Source organism: Vulpes lagopus, chromosome X (assembly GCF_018345385.1).
Source record: "Vulpes lagopus strain Blue_001 chromosome X, ASM1834538v1, whole genome shotgun sequence".
Lineage (NCBI taxonomy): Eukaryota > Metazoa > Chordata > Mammalia > Carnivora > Canidae > Vulpes > Vulpes lagopus.
In genome coordinates, this window is record NC_054848.1 from 46483745 (window position 1) to 46505300 (window position 21556).

Here is a 21556-nt window from a genome sequence, read left to right on the forward strand (position 1 = left end):
CCTGCTAGATATGTCTCCCAAGGCAAGGGAAACAAAAGCACAAATAAACTATTGGGACTTCATCGAGATAAAACACTTTGTACAGCGAAGGAAACATCCAACAAAACTAAAAGGCAACCTTCAGAGTGGGAGAAGATATTTGCAAATGGCACATCAGATAAAGCATTAGTATCTAAAATGTATAAAGAACTTACAAATCTCCACACTCAGAAAGCAAACAATCCAGTTAAAAAATTGGGCAGAAGACATGAATGGACGTTTTTCCAAAGAAGACATCCAGATGGCTAACAGACACGTGAAAAGATGCTCAACATCACTCATCATCAGGGAAATGCAAGTGAAAACCACAATGAGCTACCACCTCACACCTGTCAGAATGGCTAAAATTAAGAACACAGGAAACAACAGGCGTCAGTGAGGATGCAGTGAAAGTGGAACCCTCTTAAACTGTTGGTGGGAATGCTAACTGGTGCAACCACTCCAGAAAACAGTGTGGAGTTTCCTCAAAAAGTTAAAAATAGAACTACCCTGTGATCCATCACGTGCACTACTAGGTCTTTACCCAAGGAATACAAAAATACTAATTTGAAGGGATATTTGCACCCCAACATATATAAAGCAGCATTATCTATAATAGCCAGCTTATGGAAACAGCCTAAGTTCCCATCAACTGATGAGTGGAGGAAGAAGATGTGGGGTATATATACCCATATATCCCTCAGCCATCAAGTGGAATGAAATCTTGTCATTTGCAATGACATGGATGGAGCAACCGAACATTATGCTAAGTGAAATTAGTCAGAGAAACACAGATACCATATGATTGCACTCATGTGGAATTTAAGAAACAAACCAAAGGAACAAAAGAGAGAAAAAAGAGGGAGAGAGGAAAACCAATAAGCAGACTCTCAACTGTAGAAAGCAAACTGATGGGGACCCCTGGGTGGCTCAGTGGTTGAGCATCTGCCTTCGGCTCAGGGCGTGATCCCGGGGTCTGGGGATCGAGTCCCACATCGGGCTCCCTGCAGGGAGCCTGCTTCTCCCTCTGCCTGTGTCTCTGCCTCTCTGTCTCTCTCTGTGTGTGTCTCTCATGAACAAATAAATAAAATCCTATTTTTTTAAAAAAATAAATAAAACAAACTGATGATTAGCAGAAAGGAGTGTGGGGTGGGGGGTTATATAGGTGATGGGGATTAAGGAGTGCACTTGTGATGAGCACCGGCGTTGGATGGAAGTGTTGAATCACTATACTGTACACCTGATAGTAATACTACACGTGTGTTAACAAAGTGGAATTTAAGTGAAAACTTCAAAAAAAATAAAAAGACATCGATCAGACACCAGACACAAGCAGCGAGACAGGAATACAGAGATGGTGAGTATGATCAAAACAAAAGCAGGGTCAGAGCGAGAAGGTAAGAGAAACAGATGCAGAGAGGCACCCTGGAAACTAGATGCATAGAAACAAGAACACAGCCAGGGGGACCCAGAGAAAATGAGGCAGGGACTGAGAAAGAGAGGTATTGAGTCACAAAACAACTTCAGACACTGTCACAGCAACATCAAGAAACAGATATACGGAGACATTGGCAAAAACTGGGGAAAGTAAATGGAGAATTACAGTAAATGCCAAATCACAGACATGGAGAGCAAAGTGCCAGAGATGCACAGACTCAGAGACTCACCAACAAAAGGTACATGGAAGGAGGCATTTGCACATGATTCATGAGCACAGACACTGCAACACAGAGGCTCAGAGACACCCAGATACAGGAATACAGAGACCCTGAGACACACTTCCAGTGGATCACAGAGGTTCTAGGATATGCAAGGACTTGGGGATGGATGCACGGAGATAAAAAACACACAGACACTGGAGCATAGAAGCTCACGGGCACCCAGACACAGACATGCAACAGACACTAGTTCATATGCTAAGGCTCAGAGACGTATAAAGATTTAGGGACATGCAGACTCAGGGATGCACAATGACTCAAGGGCACATCAAGACTCAGGAATAGGCAAAGGTTCAAGGACATGTAAAGAATCAGGGATGCACAGAAAAAAGGGGATGCACAAACACTCAAACACAGAGACTTGTTGGATCCCCAGACACCGAGACACAGAGACCTATCGTCCCACAGAGACAGGCAGACACAGACTGCAGAACCTCTGGATATGCAGAAATTCAAGTACCTTCAAGGACAAGGATGACTAGACACTGAAACACAGTCATGAGGGACACACAGAGACAAGAAATAGAAGCCACAGAATACAGGCAGAGAATCAGGGACACTCAGAGATGGCGATATACAGACACTGAAACAGAGACTAATAGGATGTACAACACAGGGACACATAAAGAAATGAACACAGAAACTCACAGGCTTACAGGAGTTCAAGGACATGCAGATACTGTACCACAATATACAGTGGAAATCACAGACACCAGAGCACAGAGACAGTGGGACATAGAGTCCTTGGGACACTGAAATATGCAGGCACTGGAACACAGTTAGACGCTTGCTCATATAAATATTAAGATGCACACAGCCATTAGGAAATATGGGCAACCACTAACACACATACACAGACACAGGTATACACACAAACACTTAAAACACAAGCACACAGATACTAGAATAGATGTCAGAACACACAGGGATGCTGGCACACAGAGTCAATGGGACCAGACACTGCCACGCAGGTCCTGGTACATACAGACACTGGCATACACAGAGGGACACATAGAACCTGAGATTGACATACACACTGGGATACACACACCCTTGAGACACAGGGAACCTGGGGTACGAAGACTGAAGCACACAAACCCTGAAACTCAGAGACACAGAGTAAGTAGCATGCTGATACTGGAACACACAGACGAAAGGATACAGGCATTGGGGCCCACAGACACCAGGGCATATAAAAACACTGTGACAGGGATCCCTGGGTGGCGCAGCGGTTTGGCGCCTGCCTTTGGCCCAGGGCGCGATCCTGGAGACCCGGGATCGAATCCCACGTTGGGCTCCCGGTGCATGGAGCCTGCTTCTCCCTCTGCCTGTGTCTCTGCCTCTCTCTCTCTCTCTCTCTCTCTCTCTCTCTCTGACTATCATAAATAAATAAAAAAAAACAACACTGTGACACACAGACACTTTGACTCACAAATAGTGGAACAAGCAAACACTGCAATATACATACACTGAGGTTCAGTAGCATTGGGACACACTGAAGCCGGGACACACCCTTGGGACACACGGTTATAGAGGCTTACAGTGGCAGTGGCCATACAACCATGGGACTACACAGAACAGGGCCATACAGACACTGGGTCAAGCAGACATTGTGGAAAAAAAAAAAAACAGACATTGTGATACACAGACACTGGGCTACAGATACTGAGGTGCATGGAAACACTGAAACTAATAGACACATGTAACATGCAAATGGTCAAGCTACACAAACTGGCACAGATAGAAACTGAGGAACACACATACTGGAACATGTACAGACACCAAGACACACAGACACTACAGCATGGAGTCATTAGGACATAAACAGATACTGGGGACACCCAGACATTAGAGTAGAGAGAAACTATTGATCTGCAGATACTGGGGGATATACAGACACTGTGACAGACAGTCATTTTGACACAGACACTGAAGCACAGTCAGGGGTAGAGGCAGAAGTTGGGATTTCTAGACATTGAGGTTCACAGACACTAGGATACCTAAACACTGAGATGCACAGATACTTGGGGCATACAAACACTGGGACACAGCCCCTGAGACACATAGACATTTGGATGTAGAGACACTGAGGAATACAGTCACTGGGACATTCAAGCACAGGGAAACAGGCACACAGACTGAGACAAACGACGACGGTGACACACAGACACTGACATACACACAGACGCTGACCCACACAGACGTTGCAATGAGTAGGTAACGGAACACATAAACACTGGGGTTCTCAGAAACTGGGAGGCACAGGGACACCTGGATGGTTCAGCGGTTCAGTGTCTGCCTTCGGCTCAGGGCGTGATCCCGGGGTCCTGGGATCGAGTTCCGCATCAGGCTCCCTGCAGGGAGCCTGCTTCTCACTCTGCCTAAGTCTCTGCCCCCAGCTCTCTATCTCTCTCTCTGTCTCTCTCTCTCTCTCTTTGTGTGTGTGTCTCTCATGAATGAATAAATAAAATCTTCAAAAAAAGAAAGAAAAGAAACTGGGAGGCACAGACACCAGAAAACATATAGACCATAGGATGTACAAACACTGGTTGCAACCACTTAAACCTACAAATTCTGGGACACATAAACACTAGGACATACAGACATTAGGATATAGTACCTGAGGCACACGTAAACACTGAAACTCAGGCATACTACATCATGCTGACACAGGGACATAGTCACTGAAATGTGCAGACACTAAGATACGCTGACTCAAACACACAGAACCTGGAGTACAGACACTAAAGCACACAAAACAGTGAAACACATAAACACACTGCAACATGGCTTACTTTGAAACACACAGTCCCTGGAATGCACAAACACTGGAACATACAGACATTGACACAGACACTGGAACATACAGTCATTGGGACATGCACAGACAGGAGAACACATAGACACTGGAACCTACAGATATGGGGATACAGACCCTGGGACCTACAGACACTCTTTTCACAGGTATTGAGCTAGTCAAAAAACACTAGGGCACACAGACAGGGATAAAGACCCTGAGGCACACAGAAATACTGAACTGAGATACACGGCCAACATGCTGGCACGTGATACACAGATACTGCGGACACACAGACACTAATGCACTCATTCACAGTCATAAAGAGAAATCGATATATGAAAGAAATTGTGGGACATAGTAAGACACACAGACCTTAAGACACATAAACGCTTGGATACACAGAGACTGGGTGAATGAGGGAGCCATTTCCTAAGATGCGAGAACCTAGGAGAAGAAGTAGGAATTGATGGGGAACCTACATTAGTCTAAGGTGTCTGTTGGCCTCCAAAAACATTTATTCATTAATTAATCTCACTTCTTTCTCCAAAAGTCTTGAGATTTCACGCATAGATCTCTGTCAGAATAATTTTGGTTGCAAGTAATAGAAAATCCTACTCAAACTATTTTCGTAAAGGGATTTTATTGGCTCCTATAACTAAAATATTTCAAAAGTATGGTGGGATTCAGAACCAGTTCCACTGCTCAATGATGCCGCCAAGGTAACATTCAATTTCTCTCTATCACTTCACTGCCTTCCACAGTCGCTCTATCCTAAGCTTGGCTCCCCTAATCACAGTGTGACTGCCAGCAGCAACAAACACTGACGGGAAGTCCTGCATTTCAGTGTGTAACTTGAGTACATGCCCACTATCAAATCAGTTACTGTGTCCTGGGATATAGGGTTGTGCTAACGGGCTTAGACCAAACCCGGGCCCACTCTTGGAGGCAACATCTGAGTCAGCCCCAACCAACTACATGGCTGCTACACATTGTGTGAGAGGCAAAATGAATGCTGGATAGACCAGCAACATGTCACTACATTAGAACAAGTGGTTTAGCTATAATAAGCATGGTAGACCAGGTCAAAGGAATAAGTGTCCAGTAATGATGAAGTAGTAATTATCAGAAGACCCATACTGGAGTAAGCTACTTCAACACAGCCCAAAAGCTTGAGCTTCTTAACAACCATGGTGCAAAACGACAGCGCAGTGATGATCTCTGAAGGTGATCTCCACGCATGTAGCTGTTTCTTCATAGTAGCAAACGACTACTGCTGTCATAACAGTCACAATTCCCTCTATCTTCTATGTAAGTTGGGTAGAATGTACAGTTCGGCAATACTACCATTAACAGAGGATAAGACAGAGGCCAGGAGAGTGTGCATGACCTACTTTGCAAGATGAAGCAAGTCAATGGCAGAGCTAGGACTAGAACTCCAAATGTTTCTTAGCTATAAGCAACAGAAATAAATTCTGGCCGATTAAAGTACAAAGAAATTTGTTAATCAGTTATTAGATAGTTCACAGAGTCTGTGAGAGCAGGAAAACCAGATGCAGAGACAACATAGCTAGGAATGATACCTAGAATCACACCTCAGATTTTTTCCAGAGGAGATACTGCTCATGACGGCCACTGGAAACTGATGCCATCATTTGCAGTTCCCACCTCACCAACTCTTCCACTGCCTCTGGAAATCAGAGGCAGCCGCTGCAAGCTGCAATCACCCATCAACAAAAGTGCGTTCCATGTAGCCTCTACTTCCTTACGCTTAACTCCAGAGTATAAGTCTAGGATAAGTTGATCTAATGACTGTAGCCTGGTCATGTGCCCAAGCCTTATCTGCAAAGGAGGCTAGGCAAGTGAGGAGGTGGTTTTTTCAGCTTCTGATGTGGCAGATGAGGTCTGCCTCATAAGCCAGGGGATTACCAAACACAGAAAAGGAGTCAGTAACCAAAAATAGCAGTAAATACTCATTATACCTGGCTTACTGTCACCCTACCCAGGGCTTCTAGAATGGAGCCACTTATTCTGCAATCAGTTGTTCAATAAACATTCCCCAAGTGTGGTAAGCTAGCAACACTAGGAGAAAATGTAGGAGGTGGCAGAGACTTGTCCTCCCTGTCCTCCTTCCAGGCTAGTTGGAGTGTTCTGCCCACCCAGGAGCTCTTCGGTAAGTAGCACCAAATACCTGAACAAGGTTTAGGACCAGGAAGGCTTCCAGGGGTGCCTGGGTGGCTCATTTGGTTAAGCATCTGACTCTTGATCTCAGGGTTGTGAGTTCAAGGCCCACATTGGGCTCCATGCTAGGCGTGGAGCCTACTTTAAAAAAAGAAGAAGAAAGAAAGACAGACAGACAAGACAAGACTGGGAAGGCCTCCAGAGGAAATACAACTTGGTCTGGACCTTCAAAGATAGATAGACTTCAAAGTGGGAAAGAAGAGAAAAAGAGCATTACATCTAGTCTCCACTCTTAATCCCCTTCTTCTTTTTCATCTGGTCCTTACCTGGTCACTGGCTGTCTGAGTATCTATTCACATGCCTAAAAGATGTTGAACATCACCATTGCCTCTGGATTTCCAGGGCTAGAGCTAAATGCCACTCTGGAGCCAGCAGCGAACAGACACATGGTCCAAATGGCTGGATGGTAGAGACCAACCGAGGTCCAGCAATGGTCTCCATTGTCACCCAGTAGGGTGGGTGATCACGTACACCATTTCCTCCTTTCCTTTCACATGACCTCAAGTTGGTGATTTTTTTCCCTCGAAATCTCAGTAAAATTGACAGAATCAATCATATTTTGCATATATGAGGTTGAGATAAAAAATATGTATGTATGTATATATGTAAGTATGTATTTACATGCATATATATACACTTTAAAGTACCCAGCTCAAGGCCTAACACATAAATGGTACTTGATATTATTATCATTCCTCATAGAAAGTCAGAGGTAAAAGGAACTTCAAAAATTACCCACTCTAACACTCATTTCTCAGAGTAGCTAAGGCCTAAAGGGAATAAAACATTGCCTGGGATCACACAGGTTAGTGCCAGAGAAAGAATTGGGGTTTTTTTGTTTTGTTTTGTTTTGTTTTGTATATTTTTTTTATTGGAGTTTGATTTGCCAACATGTAGTATAACACCCAGTGCTCATCCCGTCAAGTGCCCCCCTCAGTGCCCGTCACCCAGTCACCCCGTCCCCCCGCCCACCTCCCCTTCCACTACCCCTTGTTTGTTTCCCAGAGTTAGGAGTCTCTCATGTTCTGTCACCCTCTCTGATATTTCCCACTCATTTTCTCAGAGAAAGAATTGTAAACCTTTCTTCCCGAAACCTTCTCCAAGAATTTTTTTTTTTACCTTGTCTAGCTGAGTCGTGTTGATTACAATTCACACTGTGGGGGTAAAGTAAATGGGTCACCCCTCCAATGGGTGTTGGCCTGTCTTCAAACAGTTGGAGGATTTATTCACCTAAGAATTACAGAAAATTTATCTATGCCAGGTTATTGCTAGATAAGGTAAGAGACTAGAGAGGACTCAGATCTGATCCCTGCCCCTAAGATATTCCAAGACCTGAGAGAAGATGGTTATAAACAGACAACTGCAGACAAACAAACCAAAAAACCAACCAAACAAAAACTAGAGATTTGTGTGTGTGTCAGGTAGTGAAGGGACTAAAGGGTGACTTTAAGCGATATTAGCCTTCCCCCCCTATAAAATCCATCAACCAGTCCACATCCATCACAAATAACTTAAATGGCAAGGATGTTCTTTCTGTAGATGACTGCAGCTCTTAATCTTTTGTAAAGTATGACTAAAATAATCCTGAGAGACTTCCAGCTATGGCTGAATGAGAAGATCAGCAAATGCCCCCCTCAAAAAGAAACCATAAAGTAGATAAGTTGATTTTAAAAAATAAAACCAGTTGTATTGGAACCCAAAGGAGCACAACAATCTAAGAAGTGTTTATACTTGTGTGTGTGTGTGTGTGTGTGTGTGTGTGTGTGTGTGTGTGTTTCTGTTTCCCCTCCCCTGGTTTATTGAGAAATAATTGGCAAACATCACTGTATAAGGCATACAGCATGATTGTTTGTATGTATTTTGAAATGATTATCACAATAAGTTCAGCTAATATCCATCTTCCCATATACATACAATAAAAAGAAAAGAAAGCAGAAAGAAATAAAGGGGAAAAAACTTCTCCTTGTGGTGAGAAGTCTTAAGATTTACTCTCTTGGATTAAGGACCTAAATGTGAGACCTGAAACCATAAAAACAGTAGAAGAGAACACAGGCAATAATTTCTCCATCTTCAGCCATAGCAACATTTTTAATTTTAGATATGTCTCCTGAGGCAAGTGAAACAAAAGCAAAAATAAACTATTCGGACCATATCAAAACAAAAAGCTTCTGCACAGCAAAGGAAACCATCAACAAAACTAAAAGCAACCTACTGAATGGGAGAAGATATTCGCAAATGACATGCCAATAAAGGGTCAGTATCCAAAATATATAAAGAACTTATATAGCTCAAGACCAAATAAACAAATAATTCAATAATTAATATGAATATATAAAAAGTAAAAGTAAATGAAAATAAAATTTAAAAACATGGGCAGAATGCATGAACAGGCATTTGTCCAAAGAAAGCATACCGGTGACCAATAGACACATGAAAAGATGCAAAACATCGCTCATCATCAGGTAAATGAAAATCGAGGCTACAATGAGCTATCATCTCACACTTGTCAGAATGGCTAAAATAAAAAAACTCAAGAAACAACAAGTGTTGGCAAGGATGCAGAGAAATGGGAACCCTCGTGCATTGTTGGTGGGAATGCAAACTGGCACAGCCACTGTGGAAAACAGTACAGAGGTTCCTCAAAAAATTAAAAATAGAAGTACCATATGATTCAGTCAATGCACTACTGTGCATTTCCACGAAGGATACGAAAATGCTAGTTTGAAAAGATATAAGCACCCCTGTGTTTACTGCAGCACTATTTACAATAGCCAAATCATGGAAGCAGCCCAAGTGTCCATTGACAGATGAGTGGATAAAGAAGTGATATATATATAATGGAATATTATTCAGCCATTAAATGATTGAAATCTTGCCATTTGCAATGACATGGATGGAGCTAAAGAGTATGATGTTAAGTGAATTAAGCCCATCAGAGAAAGGCAAATACCATATGGTTTTACTCATATGTGGATTTGAAGAAACAAAGCAAATGAAGTATAAAAAGAAAAGAGACAAGCCAAAAAACAGACTCTTAACTATAGAGAAGAAACTGGTAGTTGTGAGAGGGGACATGGGTGGGGGGATGGGTGAAATAGAAGGCAGGGATTAAAGAGTACATTTATCACGATGAGCACTGTGCAATATATGGACGTGTTGAATCCCTATATTGTATGCCTGAAGCTAGTATAACACTGTATGTTAACTATACTGGCATTAAATTTTTTTAAAAATGTTTTCCTCTCTTAACAACTTTCCCACATATCACACAGCACTGTTAGCTATAGTTATTATATATATATACATATATATATATGTATATATATAGTACTTCTTCATCATAACTGGAAGTTTTCACCTTTTGACCACCTTCCTCCATCCTCCAATTCCCCTTCACTGCATCCTCTGCCTCTGGTAACCACAAGTCTGATCTCCTTTTTTATGAGGTTTTTATTTTTTGTAGATCCCACATATAAGTGCAATCACACAGTATCTGTGTTTCTCTGTCTGAATTAGTTCACTTTAAAAATAAAATATTTTATTTATTTATGAGATAAAGAGAGAACACAAGCGAAGGGGGCAGAGGGAGAGAGAAGCAGACTCCCCGCTGAGCAGGAAGGCCAAGTGGGGCTCGATCCCAGGACCTTGAGATCACAGGGATCCCAGGACCCTTGGATTATGACCCCAGCTGAAGGCAGAAGCTTAACCAACTGAGCCAGGCAGGTGCCCCTGAGTTATTTCACTTTGCAAAAAGTCTTTTCAAGGTCCATCCATGTTGTCACAATGGTAAGACTTTTTTCTTTTGTATGTCTAAATAATATTCATATATGTAATATATAATGTGGTATATCTATGTTATACATAATGTGGTATATATATAAATATGTGGTATATACATATGTATAATGTATATATGTGCGTGTATATATGTGTGTGTGTGTGTGTGTGTGTGTGTGTGTGTGTGTCACAACTCTTTGTTCATCCATCATGGACACTTTCCATGTCTTTACCTATATAAATAATGCTGTTATGAACATGGGGGTGCAGATATTTTCTCAAGTTAATGTTTTTATTACCTTTGAATTTATTCTCAGAAATAAATATCCACGAACTTGTTGGACCATATGGTAGTTGTATTTTTAATTTTTTTGAAAATTGTCTCTAATGTTCTCTACAGTGGCTGCACTAATTTACAAACCTGCCAACAGTGAACAAGGGTTTTCTCCACATCCATGCCAATTTGTACTATCTCCTGTCTTTTTGATGGTGGCCCTTCTAACAGGTGTGAGGTGGTATCTCTCATTGTGGTTTCAACTTGCACTTCCCTCATGACTGGTGATGCTAGGCATCTTTTAATGTACCTGTCGGCTTTTCATGTATTTTCTTTGGAGAAATGCCTAATTCAGATACTTTGATCATTTTTTAATTGGGTTATTTGGTATTTTGCTATTGAGTTAGTTGTAGGAGTTCTTCATATGTTTTGGATATTAACCCATCATTAGATATATGGTTTGCAAATGTTTTTCCCACTCTGCAGATTGTCTTTTCACTTTTTTGAAGGCTTCTTTCACTGTGCAGAAGATTTTTGGCTTGATGTATTCTGACTTGTTTATTCTTTGTTTTGTTGCTTCTGCCTTAGGTGTCCTATCCAAAAAAGTCATTACGAAGACCCATGTCAAGGAGATTTGTTCCCGTTTTCTTCTAGAGGTTTCATGGCTTCAGGTCTAACATTTGAGGCTTTAATATATTTTGAGTTGATTTTTGTAAGTGGTTTAAGATATGCGCCCAGTTTCATTCTTTTACATGTGAATATCCAATTATCCCAGCACCAGTTAGAGACTGTCTTTTCTTCACTGAGTATCCTTGGCTCTCTTGTCAAATATTAGTTAACCGAGTGTGCTTAGGTTTATTTCTGGGCTCTTGATTCTGCTCCATCGGTCTATTTCTCCATTGTCGTACCAGTACCAAGCTGTTTTGATGATGACAGATTTAGAGTATAACTTGAAATCAGGAAGTGTGATACCTGCTGCTTTGTTCTGCTTTCTCAAGATATTTTTTTTGGGGGGGGGGTGATGCCACTTGGGGTCTTTTGTGGTTCTACATAAACTTTAGAGGGCCTTCTTCTACTTCTGTAAAAAAGTGTCACTGAAATCTTGATAGGGGCTGCATCAAATCTATAGATGATTTATGGTAGTATTGACATTTTTAACAATATTAACTTTTCCAATCTATGAACACAAGATACCTTTTTTACATTTATTTGGGCCTTCTCCAATCACTTTTATCAATTTCTTCTAGTTTTCAGTATGGAGATGTTTCCCCTCCTTAGTTTAATTTATTTCTAAGTATTTCATTGTTTTTGATGTAATTGTCAATGGGAACAATTCCTTTTTCCTATGATTAGATGCATATTTTATTTAAAATAGGTTTGGAATTGAGAGAATCATGAAAATCATGAATATAAATATTTATTGGCAACGTTATGGTAAATACATGTATTATACATGCATATATATATATACATATACATTGTTTTTACTGTCATCATCTCATTTTGCTTTATGTCATCAATGAAGTTGGTCATTGTATGCCTGTTTTTATAGGATACTTGGCAATGTAATGTAAACTGATCTAAGCATATGCAATTAATAACCGATAGAGTCATAAATTTAACCCAGGCGCTTTTGTCTCCAACAACCATGCTTTATATTTTATTTTATTTTATTTTATTTTATTTTATTTTATTTTATTTATTTCTATTTTATTATTGAGGTATTGACATACAATGTTATATTACTTTCAGGTGAACAACATAACGATCTAACAATTAGCTACATTACTCAGTGCTCACTAAGATAAGTACAGTCACCATTAGTCATCCTACAACATTATTATAATATTGTTGGCTATATTTTCTATGCTGCAGCATTTATCTCCATGACTTATTTGTTTTATACCTGGAAGTTTATGCCTCTTAATCCCCTTCCTATGGTATTTGTCTTTGTCTGACTGGCTTATTTCATTTAGCATTATACTTTCTAGCTCCACCCATGTTGCTGTGAACAACAAGAATTCATTCCTTTTTATGGCTGAATAATAGTCTGTTGTATATGTATGATACCACTTCATCTTTGTCCATTCACCTATCAATGGATAGTTAGGCTGCTGCCATAATTTGGTTGTTGTAAATAAAGCTGCAATAAACATTAGCGTGCATGTATCCCCTCAACTTAGTGTTTTGGAGTTTTGGAGATAAATACTCAGTAGAGCAATTACTGGATCATAGGTAGTTCTATTTTTAATTTCGGGGGGAACATCCATACTGTCTTTCACAGTAGCAGTGAAACTTTCACCAGTTTGCATCCCCAACAAGAGTGCATGAGGGTTCCTATTTCTATGCATCCTTGCCAACGATTGTTTGTTGAGTTTTTGACGTTAGCGATTCTGACAGGTGTGAGGTGGTATCTCATTGTGATTTTACTTTGCATGTCCCTGATGATGAGTGATGTTGAGCATCTTTTCATGTGTCTGTTGGCCATCTGTACGTCTTCTTTGGATAAATGTCTGTTCATGTCTTCTGCCCATTTTTTAACTTGGGTCTTTTTGTGGTGAGTTCTATAAGTTCTTAGATATTTGGATACCTACCCTATTGGATATATCATTTGCAAATCTCTTCTCTCACTCAGTAGGATGCTTTAATTCTGTTGGTTGTTTCCTTTGCTGTGCAGAAACTTTTCACCATGATGTAGTCCTAATAGTTTACTTTTGGTGGTGTTTCCCTGTGGAAACAGGTTGTATAACAAACAGATTGTTCTCTATAGTAAAGAGTCTGTTGGTTGGTTTGCATCTCTCTGTTTTCTTCCCTTTGCTCCTTTGTTTTGTTTCTTAAATTAAATGTGAGAGTGAAGTCATACGGTATATCTTTCTCTAACTTAGTTCACACAACACAATACTCTTTAGCTCCATCCGTGTCACTGCAAATGGCAAGATTTCATTCTTTTTGAAGGCTGAGTAACATCCCATGTTTTATATATATATCCCACTTCCTTATCCATTCACCAGTCAATGAACCCTTGTCTCCTTGCATAATTTGGCTATTGTAGATAACACAGCTATAAACATTGGGGTGCACGTATACCTATGAATTAATATTTTCGTATTCTTCAGGTACCCAGTAGTGCAATCGCTGGATCAGAGGGTAGTCCTATTTTTAACCCTTTGAGGAACCTCCATACTGCTTTCCAGAGTGGCTGCACCAGTTTGCATTCCCACCAACAGTGCAAGAGGGTCCCCCTTTCTCTGCATCTTCACCAACACCTGTTGTTTCTTGTGTTGTTGATTTTAGCCATTCTGACAGATGTGAGGTGATATCTCATTGTAGTTTTAATTTGCATTTCCCTGATAATCACTGATATTGAAGATCTTCTCATGTGTCTGTTAGCCATCTGGAGGTCTTCTTTGGAAAAACGTCTATTCACGTTTTCTGTCTCTTTCTTAATTGGATCGTTTGGTTTCTGGGTGTTGAGGTTTACAAGTTCTGCACATACTGTGGATACTAACCCTTAACTGGGTGTGTCATTTGCAAATATCTTTTCCCATTCTGTAGGTCGCCTTTAGTTTTGTTGATTGTTTCCTTCACTGGGCAAAAGTTTTTGTTTGATGGAGTCTCAATAGTTTGTATTTTACATTTGTTTCCCTCGCCCCAGGAGACAAATCTAGTTGCTATGGCTAATGTGAGAGGTTACTGCTTGTGTTCTCCTCGAGGATCTTGATGGTTTCCTGTCTCACCTTTAGGTCTTTCATCCATTTTGAATTTATTTTTGTGTATGGTGTAAGAAAGTGGTCCAGTTTCATTCTTTTGCGTGTCGCTGTCGTTTTCCCAACACCATTTGTTGAAGAGACTGTCTTTTTCCCATTGGACGTTCTTTTCTGCTTTGTCAAAGATTGATTGGCCATACAGTTGTGGGAATGGGTTCTCTATTCTGTTGCATCGATCTATGTGTTTGTTTTTGTGCCAGTACCATACTGTCTTGATCCCTGTAGCTTTGTAATATAACCTCTACTCTGGAATTGTAATGCCTCCAGCTCTGCTTTTCTTCTTTAAGGTTTTTGTGGCTATTTGGGGTCTTTTGTGATTCCATACAAATTTTAAGATTCTTTATTGTAACTCTGAAAAATGCTTTCGGTATTTTGATAGGAGTTGCATTAAATGTATAGTTTGCTTTTGGTAGTGTAGACATTTTAACAATACTGGAAGACATTTAATAATGTCTTCCAATCCATGAGCATGGAATGTCTTTTCATTTCATTTTGTCATTTTCAATTTGTTCATTGATGTTTTATCCTTTTGAGAGCAAAGGTCTTTCATTCCTTTGGTTAGCTTTATTGTCGGATATCTTATTGATTTTGGTGCAATTGTAAATGGTATTTCTTAATTTCTCTTTCTACTCCTTTACTATTATTGTATAGAAATACAACAGGTTTCTGTACATTGACCTTGTGTCCCGCGACTTTACTGAATTTGTTTATCAGTTCTAGCAATTTGTTGGTGGAATCCTTAGTTTTTTATATAGAGTATCATGTCATAAGCAAATAACAAAAGTTTTCCTTCCTCCTTGTTGATTTTGATGTCTTTTATTTGTTTTTGTTGTCTGATTGCTGTGACTGGGACTTCCAGCACTTTGTTAAGTAGAAGTGGTAAGAGTGCACATCTTTGTCTTGTTCCTGGCATAGAGAAAAGCTCTGTTTTTGCCCTTGAGGATGATATTAGCTGTGGGTTTTTCATATATGGCTTTTATTGTGTTATGTTCCCTCTACCCTGCTTTGTTGAGGGTATTTTTTCCTAAGGTAGACTTTTTATTATGCACCAAAACAGAGATTAGCAGAAGGATATGGCCACTGTACTCGTAGTGCTAAAAAGGTGTATAAAGAAATAATTCAGAAGTGAGAATGTTGAGCCCTGAATTTTAGTCATAAGTAATGCTCTTTGTTATTCTACTGAGTTGGTTTTGTGTTCATCTGACCTCTGAAACTCCACTAATGATTTGTAAAATATACATTGTATATTAGTTCTATAGTGTCCAAGGAAAGATCATAATATTATAGTTGGCAACATTATTAACAAGAACCACGGAGGGTCTTTATAATTAATGGATATCCTACATTGTCAAATGCTTTTCCTGCATCTATTGAAATGATCATTTTTAAATTTAAATTTAATTAATTAAAATATAATGTATTATTAGTTTCAGAGGTAGAGTTTAGTGAGTCACCAGTTGCATATAATACCCAGTGCTCATTAAATCAAGTGGCCTGCTTAATGCCTATCACCCTATTAGCCCATCCCTCCACCCACCTCCCCTCCAGCAACCCATGATTCTTATCCCTTTTTTCAGTGTGGTGTATCATGTTGATGATCATGTTGCAGATATTGAACCACTCTTGCAGCCCAGGAGTAAATCCCTCCTGATTGTGGTGAGTGACTCTTTCATTATACTGTTGGGTTGGGTTTGGTAGTATTTTACCGAGTATTTTTGCACCTATATTCATCAGGGATACTGGTAGTATTTTACTGAGTATTTTTTAAAAGATTTTATTTATTTATTCATGAGACACACAAAGAGAGAGAGAGAGAGAGAGAGAGAGAGAGAGACAGAGACACAGGCAGAGGGAGAAGCAGGCTCCACGCAGGGAGCCTGACGTGGGACTCAATCCCGGGTCTCCAGGATCACACCATGGGCTGAAAGCGGCGCTACAGCTGAGCTACCCAGGCTGCCCTTAATTAGTATTTTTGCATCTATATTCATTATACTGTTGGGTTGGGTTTGCTAGCATTTTACTGAGATATTTTGCATCTATATTCATCAGGGATACTGGTGGTCTTTTTTTCAGTGGTGTTTTTATCTGCTTTTGGTATCAGGGTTGTGCTGGCCTCATAGAATGAATTTGGAAGATTTCCTTCCTCTTGTATTTTTTGGAATAGTTTGAGAAGAAAAGGTATTAACTCTTCTTTTCAAGTTTGGTAGAAATCCCCTGTGAAGCCACCTGGCCCCGGACTTTTGTTTGTTGGGATTTCTTTGATTGCTGATTCTATTTCTTTGCTGGTTATCAGCCTGCTCAAGTTTTCCATTTCTTTCTGTTTCAGTTTTGGTCATTTATATGTTTCTATGAATGTATCCATTTGTTCCAGGTTGTCCAATTTGTTGGCATAAAGTTTTTCATAATATTCTCTTATAACTGTATTTCCATGATGTCGATTATTATTTCTTCACTCTCATGTGTGACCTTATTCATTTGGGTCCATTCTCTCTTGTTAATAAGTCTGGAGGTTTATGAATTTTATTAATTTTTTCAAAGAACCAGCTCCTGATTTCATTGATCTGCTCTATTGGTTTTTAAGGCCTATATCATCTTTTTCTGCTCTGATCTTTTTTTTTTTTTATTTCCTTCCTTCTGCTGGCTGTAGGCTTCCCTTGTTATTTTTCTAGCTCTTTTAGGTGTAAGGTTAGGTTGTTTTATTTTTTTTGTATTTTTTTTTATTGGAGTTCGATTTGCCAACACATAGTATAACACCCAGTGCTCATCCCGTCAAGTGCCCCCCTCGGTGCCCGTCACCCACTCACCCCATCCCCCCCACCCGCACCCCCTTCCACTACCCCTTGTTCATTCCCCAGAGTTAGGAATCTTTCATGTTCTGTCACCCTCTCCGATTTTTCCCACTCATTTTCTCTCCTTTCCCCGATAACCCCTTTCACTATTTTGGTTAGGTTGTTTATTTGAGATTTTTCTTGCTTTTTGAGGTAAGCCTGTATTGCTAACTACTTTCTAAATAGGACCACTTTTGCTTCTTCCCAAAGGTTTTGGACCACTGTGTTTTTACTTTCATCTGATTCATGTTTTTTTTTTTTTTTTTTATCTCTTCTTTGATTTCCTGGTTGGCCCGTTCATTGTTTAGTAGCATGTTGTTTTACCTCCATGTATTTGTGGCCTTTCCGTGTTTTTCTTGTGGCTGACTTCTAGTTTTATGGCATTGTTGTCAGAAAGGTGCATGATGTGAAGTCAAATTTTTTATATTTGCTGAGGCCTGATTTGTAACCTAATATGTGATCTATTTTGTAGAATGTCCCATGTGCACTTGAAAGGAATGTGTATTCTGCTGTTTTAGGATGGAATGTTCAGAACATATCTGTTAAATCCATCTGGTCCAGGGTGTCACTTAAAGCCATTGTTTCCTTGTTGATTTTCTGTCTAGATGATCAGTCCACTGATGAAAGTGGGGTGCTAAAGTTCCCTGCTCTTATTGTCCTATTATTAATGGGTTCCTTTATGTTTGATATTTATTCTTTTATATATTTGCATACTTGCATATTAAGTGCATAAATATTACCATTGTTATATGTTCTTGTTGGACTGTCATCTTTATTAAGATATAGTTACCATTTTGTCTCTTGTTACAATCTTTATTTTAATGTGGAGTTTGTCTGATACAAGTGTTACTACTCCAACTTTCTTTTGACATCAATTTGGATGGTCAATGTTCCTCCGTTCCCCTTACTTTAAATCTGCGGGTGTCTTTAAGTCCAAAATGAGTCTCTTGTAGGCATATAGATGGGTCTTGTTTTTTATACATTCTGACACCGTGTGTCTTTTGTTTGGAGCATTTAGTCCATTTACATTCGGAATAATTACTGATACGTATATATTTTTGCCTTTTTATTACTGGTTCTTTTGTTGTTTGTGGAGATTTTCTCTCTTCCTTTCTTTGTTACCTTTGGTCTCTTCTTCCCACTCAAAGAGTCCCCTTTAATATTTCTTCCAGGTCTGGTTTAGTGATCATGAACTCCTTTAGATTTTGTCTGGGGAAACTCTTTATCTCTCCTTCGTTTTGTTTGTTTGTTTGTTTGTTTGTTTTTGTATATTTTTCATTGGAGTTCGAATTGCCAACATATAGCATAACACCCAGTGGTCATCCCGTCAAGTGCCCCCGTCAGTGCCCGTCACCCAGTCACCCCATCCCCCTCGCCCACCTCCCTTTCCACTACTCTTTGTTCGTTTCCAGTGTTAGGAGTATTATGCTGAGTGATGTAAGTCAATTGGAGAAAGACAAACATATGGTCTCATTCATTTGGGGAATATAAAGAATAGTGAAAGAGAATAAAGGGGAAAGGAGAGAAAATGAGTGGGAAATATCAGTGAGGGTGACAGAACATGAGAGACTCCTGTCTCTCTTTCTATTTTGAATGATAGCCTTGTTGGATAGAGTATTCCTGGCTGCAGATTCTTTCCATTCAGCCAGTTGAATATATCATGCCATTCTTTTCTGGACTGCATGATTTCTGTTGAGAAATCTCCAGCTTGCCTTATTGGCCTTCCCTTGTAAGTTAAGGGCCTATCTTTTTATGCTGCCTTTAAGATTTTTTTTCCCTTTTTCACTATATTTTGCAAATTTAACCATAATATGTCTTGGTATTGGCCTGCTTTTGTTGATTTTGATGGGAATTCTCTGTGCCTTCTGCATCTGGATGTCTGTTTCCTTCCCCCAGATTAGGGAAGTGTTCAGCTATTATTTCTTCAATTACATTTTCTGCCCCGTTTCTGTGTTTTCTTCTGGGACACCTATAATACAAATGTTATTGTATTTGATGGAGTCACTGAGTCCCCTAAATGAATTCTCAAGGTACATCAATCTTCTTTCTCTCTTCTGTTCAGCTTCGTTATTTTCCATTGTTTTGTCTTCTAGGTCACTGATTCGTTCCTCTGCTTCTTACAGCCTTTTGTTGCATCAAGCCTGTTTCCAATCTTCCTTATTCCATCCTTCATCTCTGATTGATTCTTTTTTAACAATTTCATCTCTATGGAAAGGATCTCACTGATGTCTTGTAATATTTTCTCAAGCCCAGTGATTATCCTCATGATTGTTGCCTCCATCAGGGGCAGCCTGGGTGGCTCAGTGGCTTAGCGCCACCTTCAGCCCAGTGCCTGATCCTGAAGGCCGTGGATCCAGGCTGGTGTCGGGTTCTCTGCATGGAGCCTGCTTCTACCTCCCCCTGTGTCTCTGCCTCTCTCTCTCTCTCTCTTTCTGTGTGTGTGTCATGAATAAATAAATGAAATATTTTTTAAAAATTTAAAAAATAAATACTCCATCAGATGTGTTACTTATATCTTTTTTGCTTAGATTTCTGGCCATGGCCTTACCTTTGTCTTTCATATGGGATCATTTTCTCTATCTTGGCATTTTGTCTAAGTCTGGATCTTCCCTGTGTTGTGAAAGCCAGTTTTATATCTTGTTCTCAAAAGAAATGGCTTTTTAAAGAATAGTTCATGTAGTGCCCTGGGACAAAAAGAAGCAAATCTTTTTGTCTCGTTGAAGTCTCAATAGTTCATTTTTCCTTTTGTTTCCTTTGCCTCTAGAGACCTCTCTATCAAAAAGTTGCTGCTGCCAAGGTCAAATAGGTTGCTACCCCTATTCTCCTCTAGGATTTTGATGGATTCCTGTCTCTAGTTTAGGTATTTCATCCATTTTGAGTTCTTTGTGTGTGTGGTGTAAGACAGTGTTTCAGTTTCATTCTTATCTATGTGGCTATCCAATTTTCCCAACATGATTTGTTGAAGATACTTCTTTCCTATGTATATTCTTTCCTGATTTGTCAAAGAGTACCTGACCATATTTTTGAGTACCTATTTCTGTATTTTCTATTCTGTTCCATTGATCTATGCATCTGTTTTTGTGCCAGCACCGTAATGCCTTGATGATTACAATTTTTTAATACTGCTTGAATTTTGGAATTGGGATGCCTCCACCTTTATTTTCTTTTTCAATTTTGCTTTGGCTATTCAGAATCTTTTCTATTTCTATATAGATTTTAGGATTAAGTGTTCCAGATCTGTGAAAAATGTCAATGAATTTTGATAGGGATTGCATTGAATGTGTAGATTACCCTGGATAGGGTAGACATTTTGCAATATTTGTTCTTCCAATCCATGCACATGAAGTGTTTTTCCATTTCTTTGTGTCTTCCTCAATTTCTTTCAGAAGTGTTGTATACTTTTCGGAGCACAGACCATTACCTCATTGGTTAGTTTTATTTATGGGTGTTGGTTCGATTATAAATGGGATTGATTCAATGATTTCTCTTTCTTCTGCTTCATTGTTAATGTATAGAAATGCAACTGAGTTCCGTGCTTTGATTTTATATCCTGTGAGTTTGCTGAATTCCTATATCTGTTCTAGCAGTTTTGGGGTCGAATGTTTTGGGTTTTCCACATAGAGTATCATGTTGTCTATGAAGAGTGGAAGTTTGGCTTCTTGCTGATTTGGATGCCTTTTATTTCTTTTCATTGTCTAATTGCTGAAGCTAGGACTTCCAGTACTATGTTGAACAACAGTGGTGAGAATGAACATCTCTGTCATATTTTTGACCTTAGGGTCTGAGCTCTCATTTTTTCCCATTGAGGGTTATTCCTGAGTATTTTCTCATATGGCTTTTATGATATTGAGGTATATTGCTTCTATCCTTACATTGTGGAGAGTTATTATCAAGAAAGCATGCTGCGTTTTGTCAAATGCTTTTTCTACATCCTTGAGGGCATCATATGTTTCTTGTCTTTTCTTTTATTACTGTGGTGTATTAAATTGATTGCTTTGCAGATGTTGAAAGCTTCGCCCTTGAAGCCCAGGGATACATAGCATTTGATCATGGTGAATAAATCTTTTAATATATTGTTGGATGGCATTGGGCAGTATCTTGATGAGAAATTTTGAGTCCATTTTCATCAGGGATAC

At 39.6% G+C, this 21556-nt stretch overlaps 1 protein-coding gene across 1 annotated transcript in view; it reads left to right on the plus strand.

Moving 5' to 3' along the window:
- The first annotated feature begins 5244 nt into the window (after window positions 1-5244).
- Window positions 5245-21556, plus strand: part of TRO (trophinin) — a 42956-nt gene continuing 26644 nt past the window's right edge. The window contains 1 exon segment of the mRNA XM_041740413.1: window positions 5245-5255. Coding sequence (XP_041596347.1) covers window positions 5245-5255 — 11 coding nt within the window.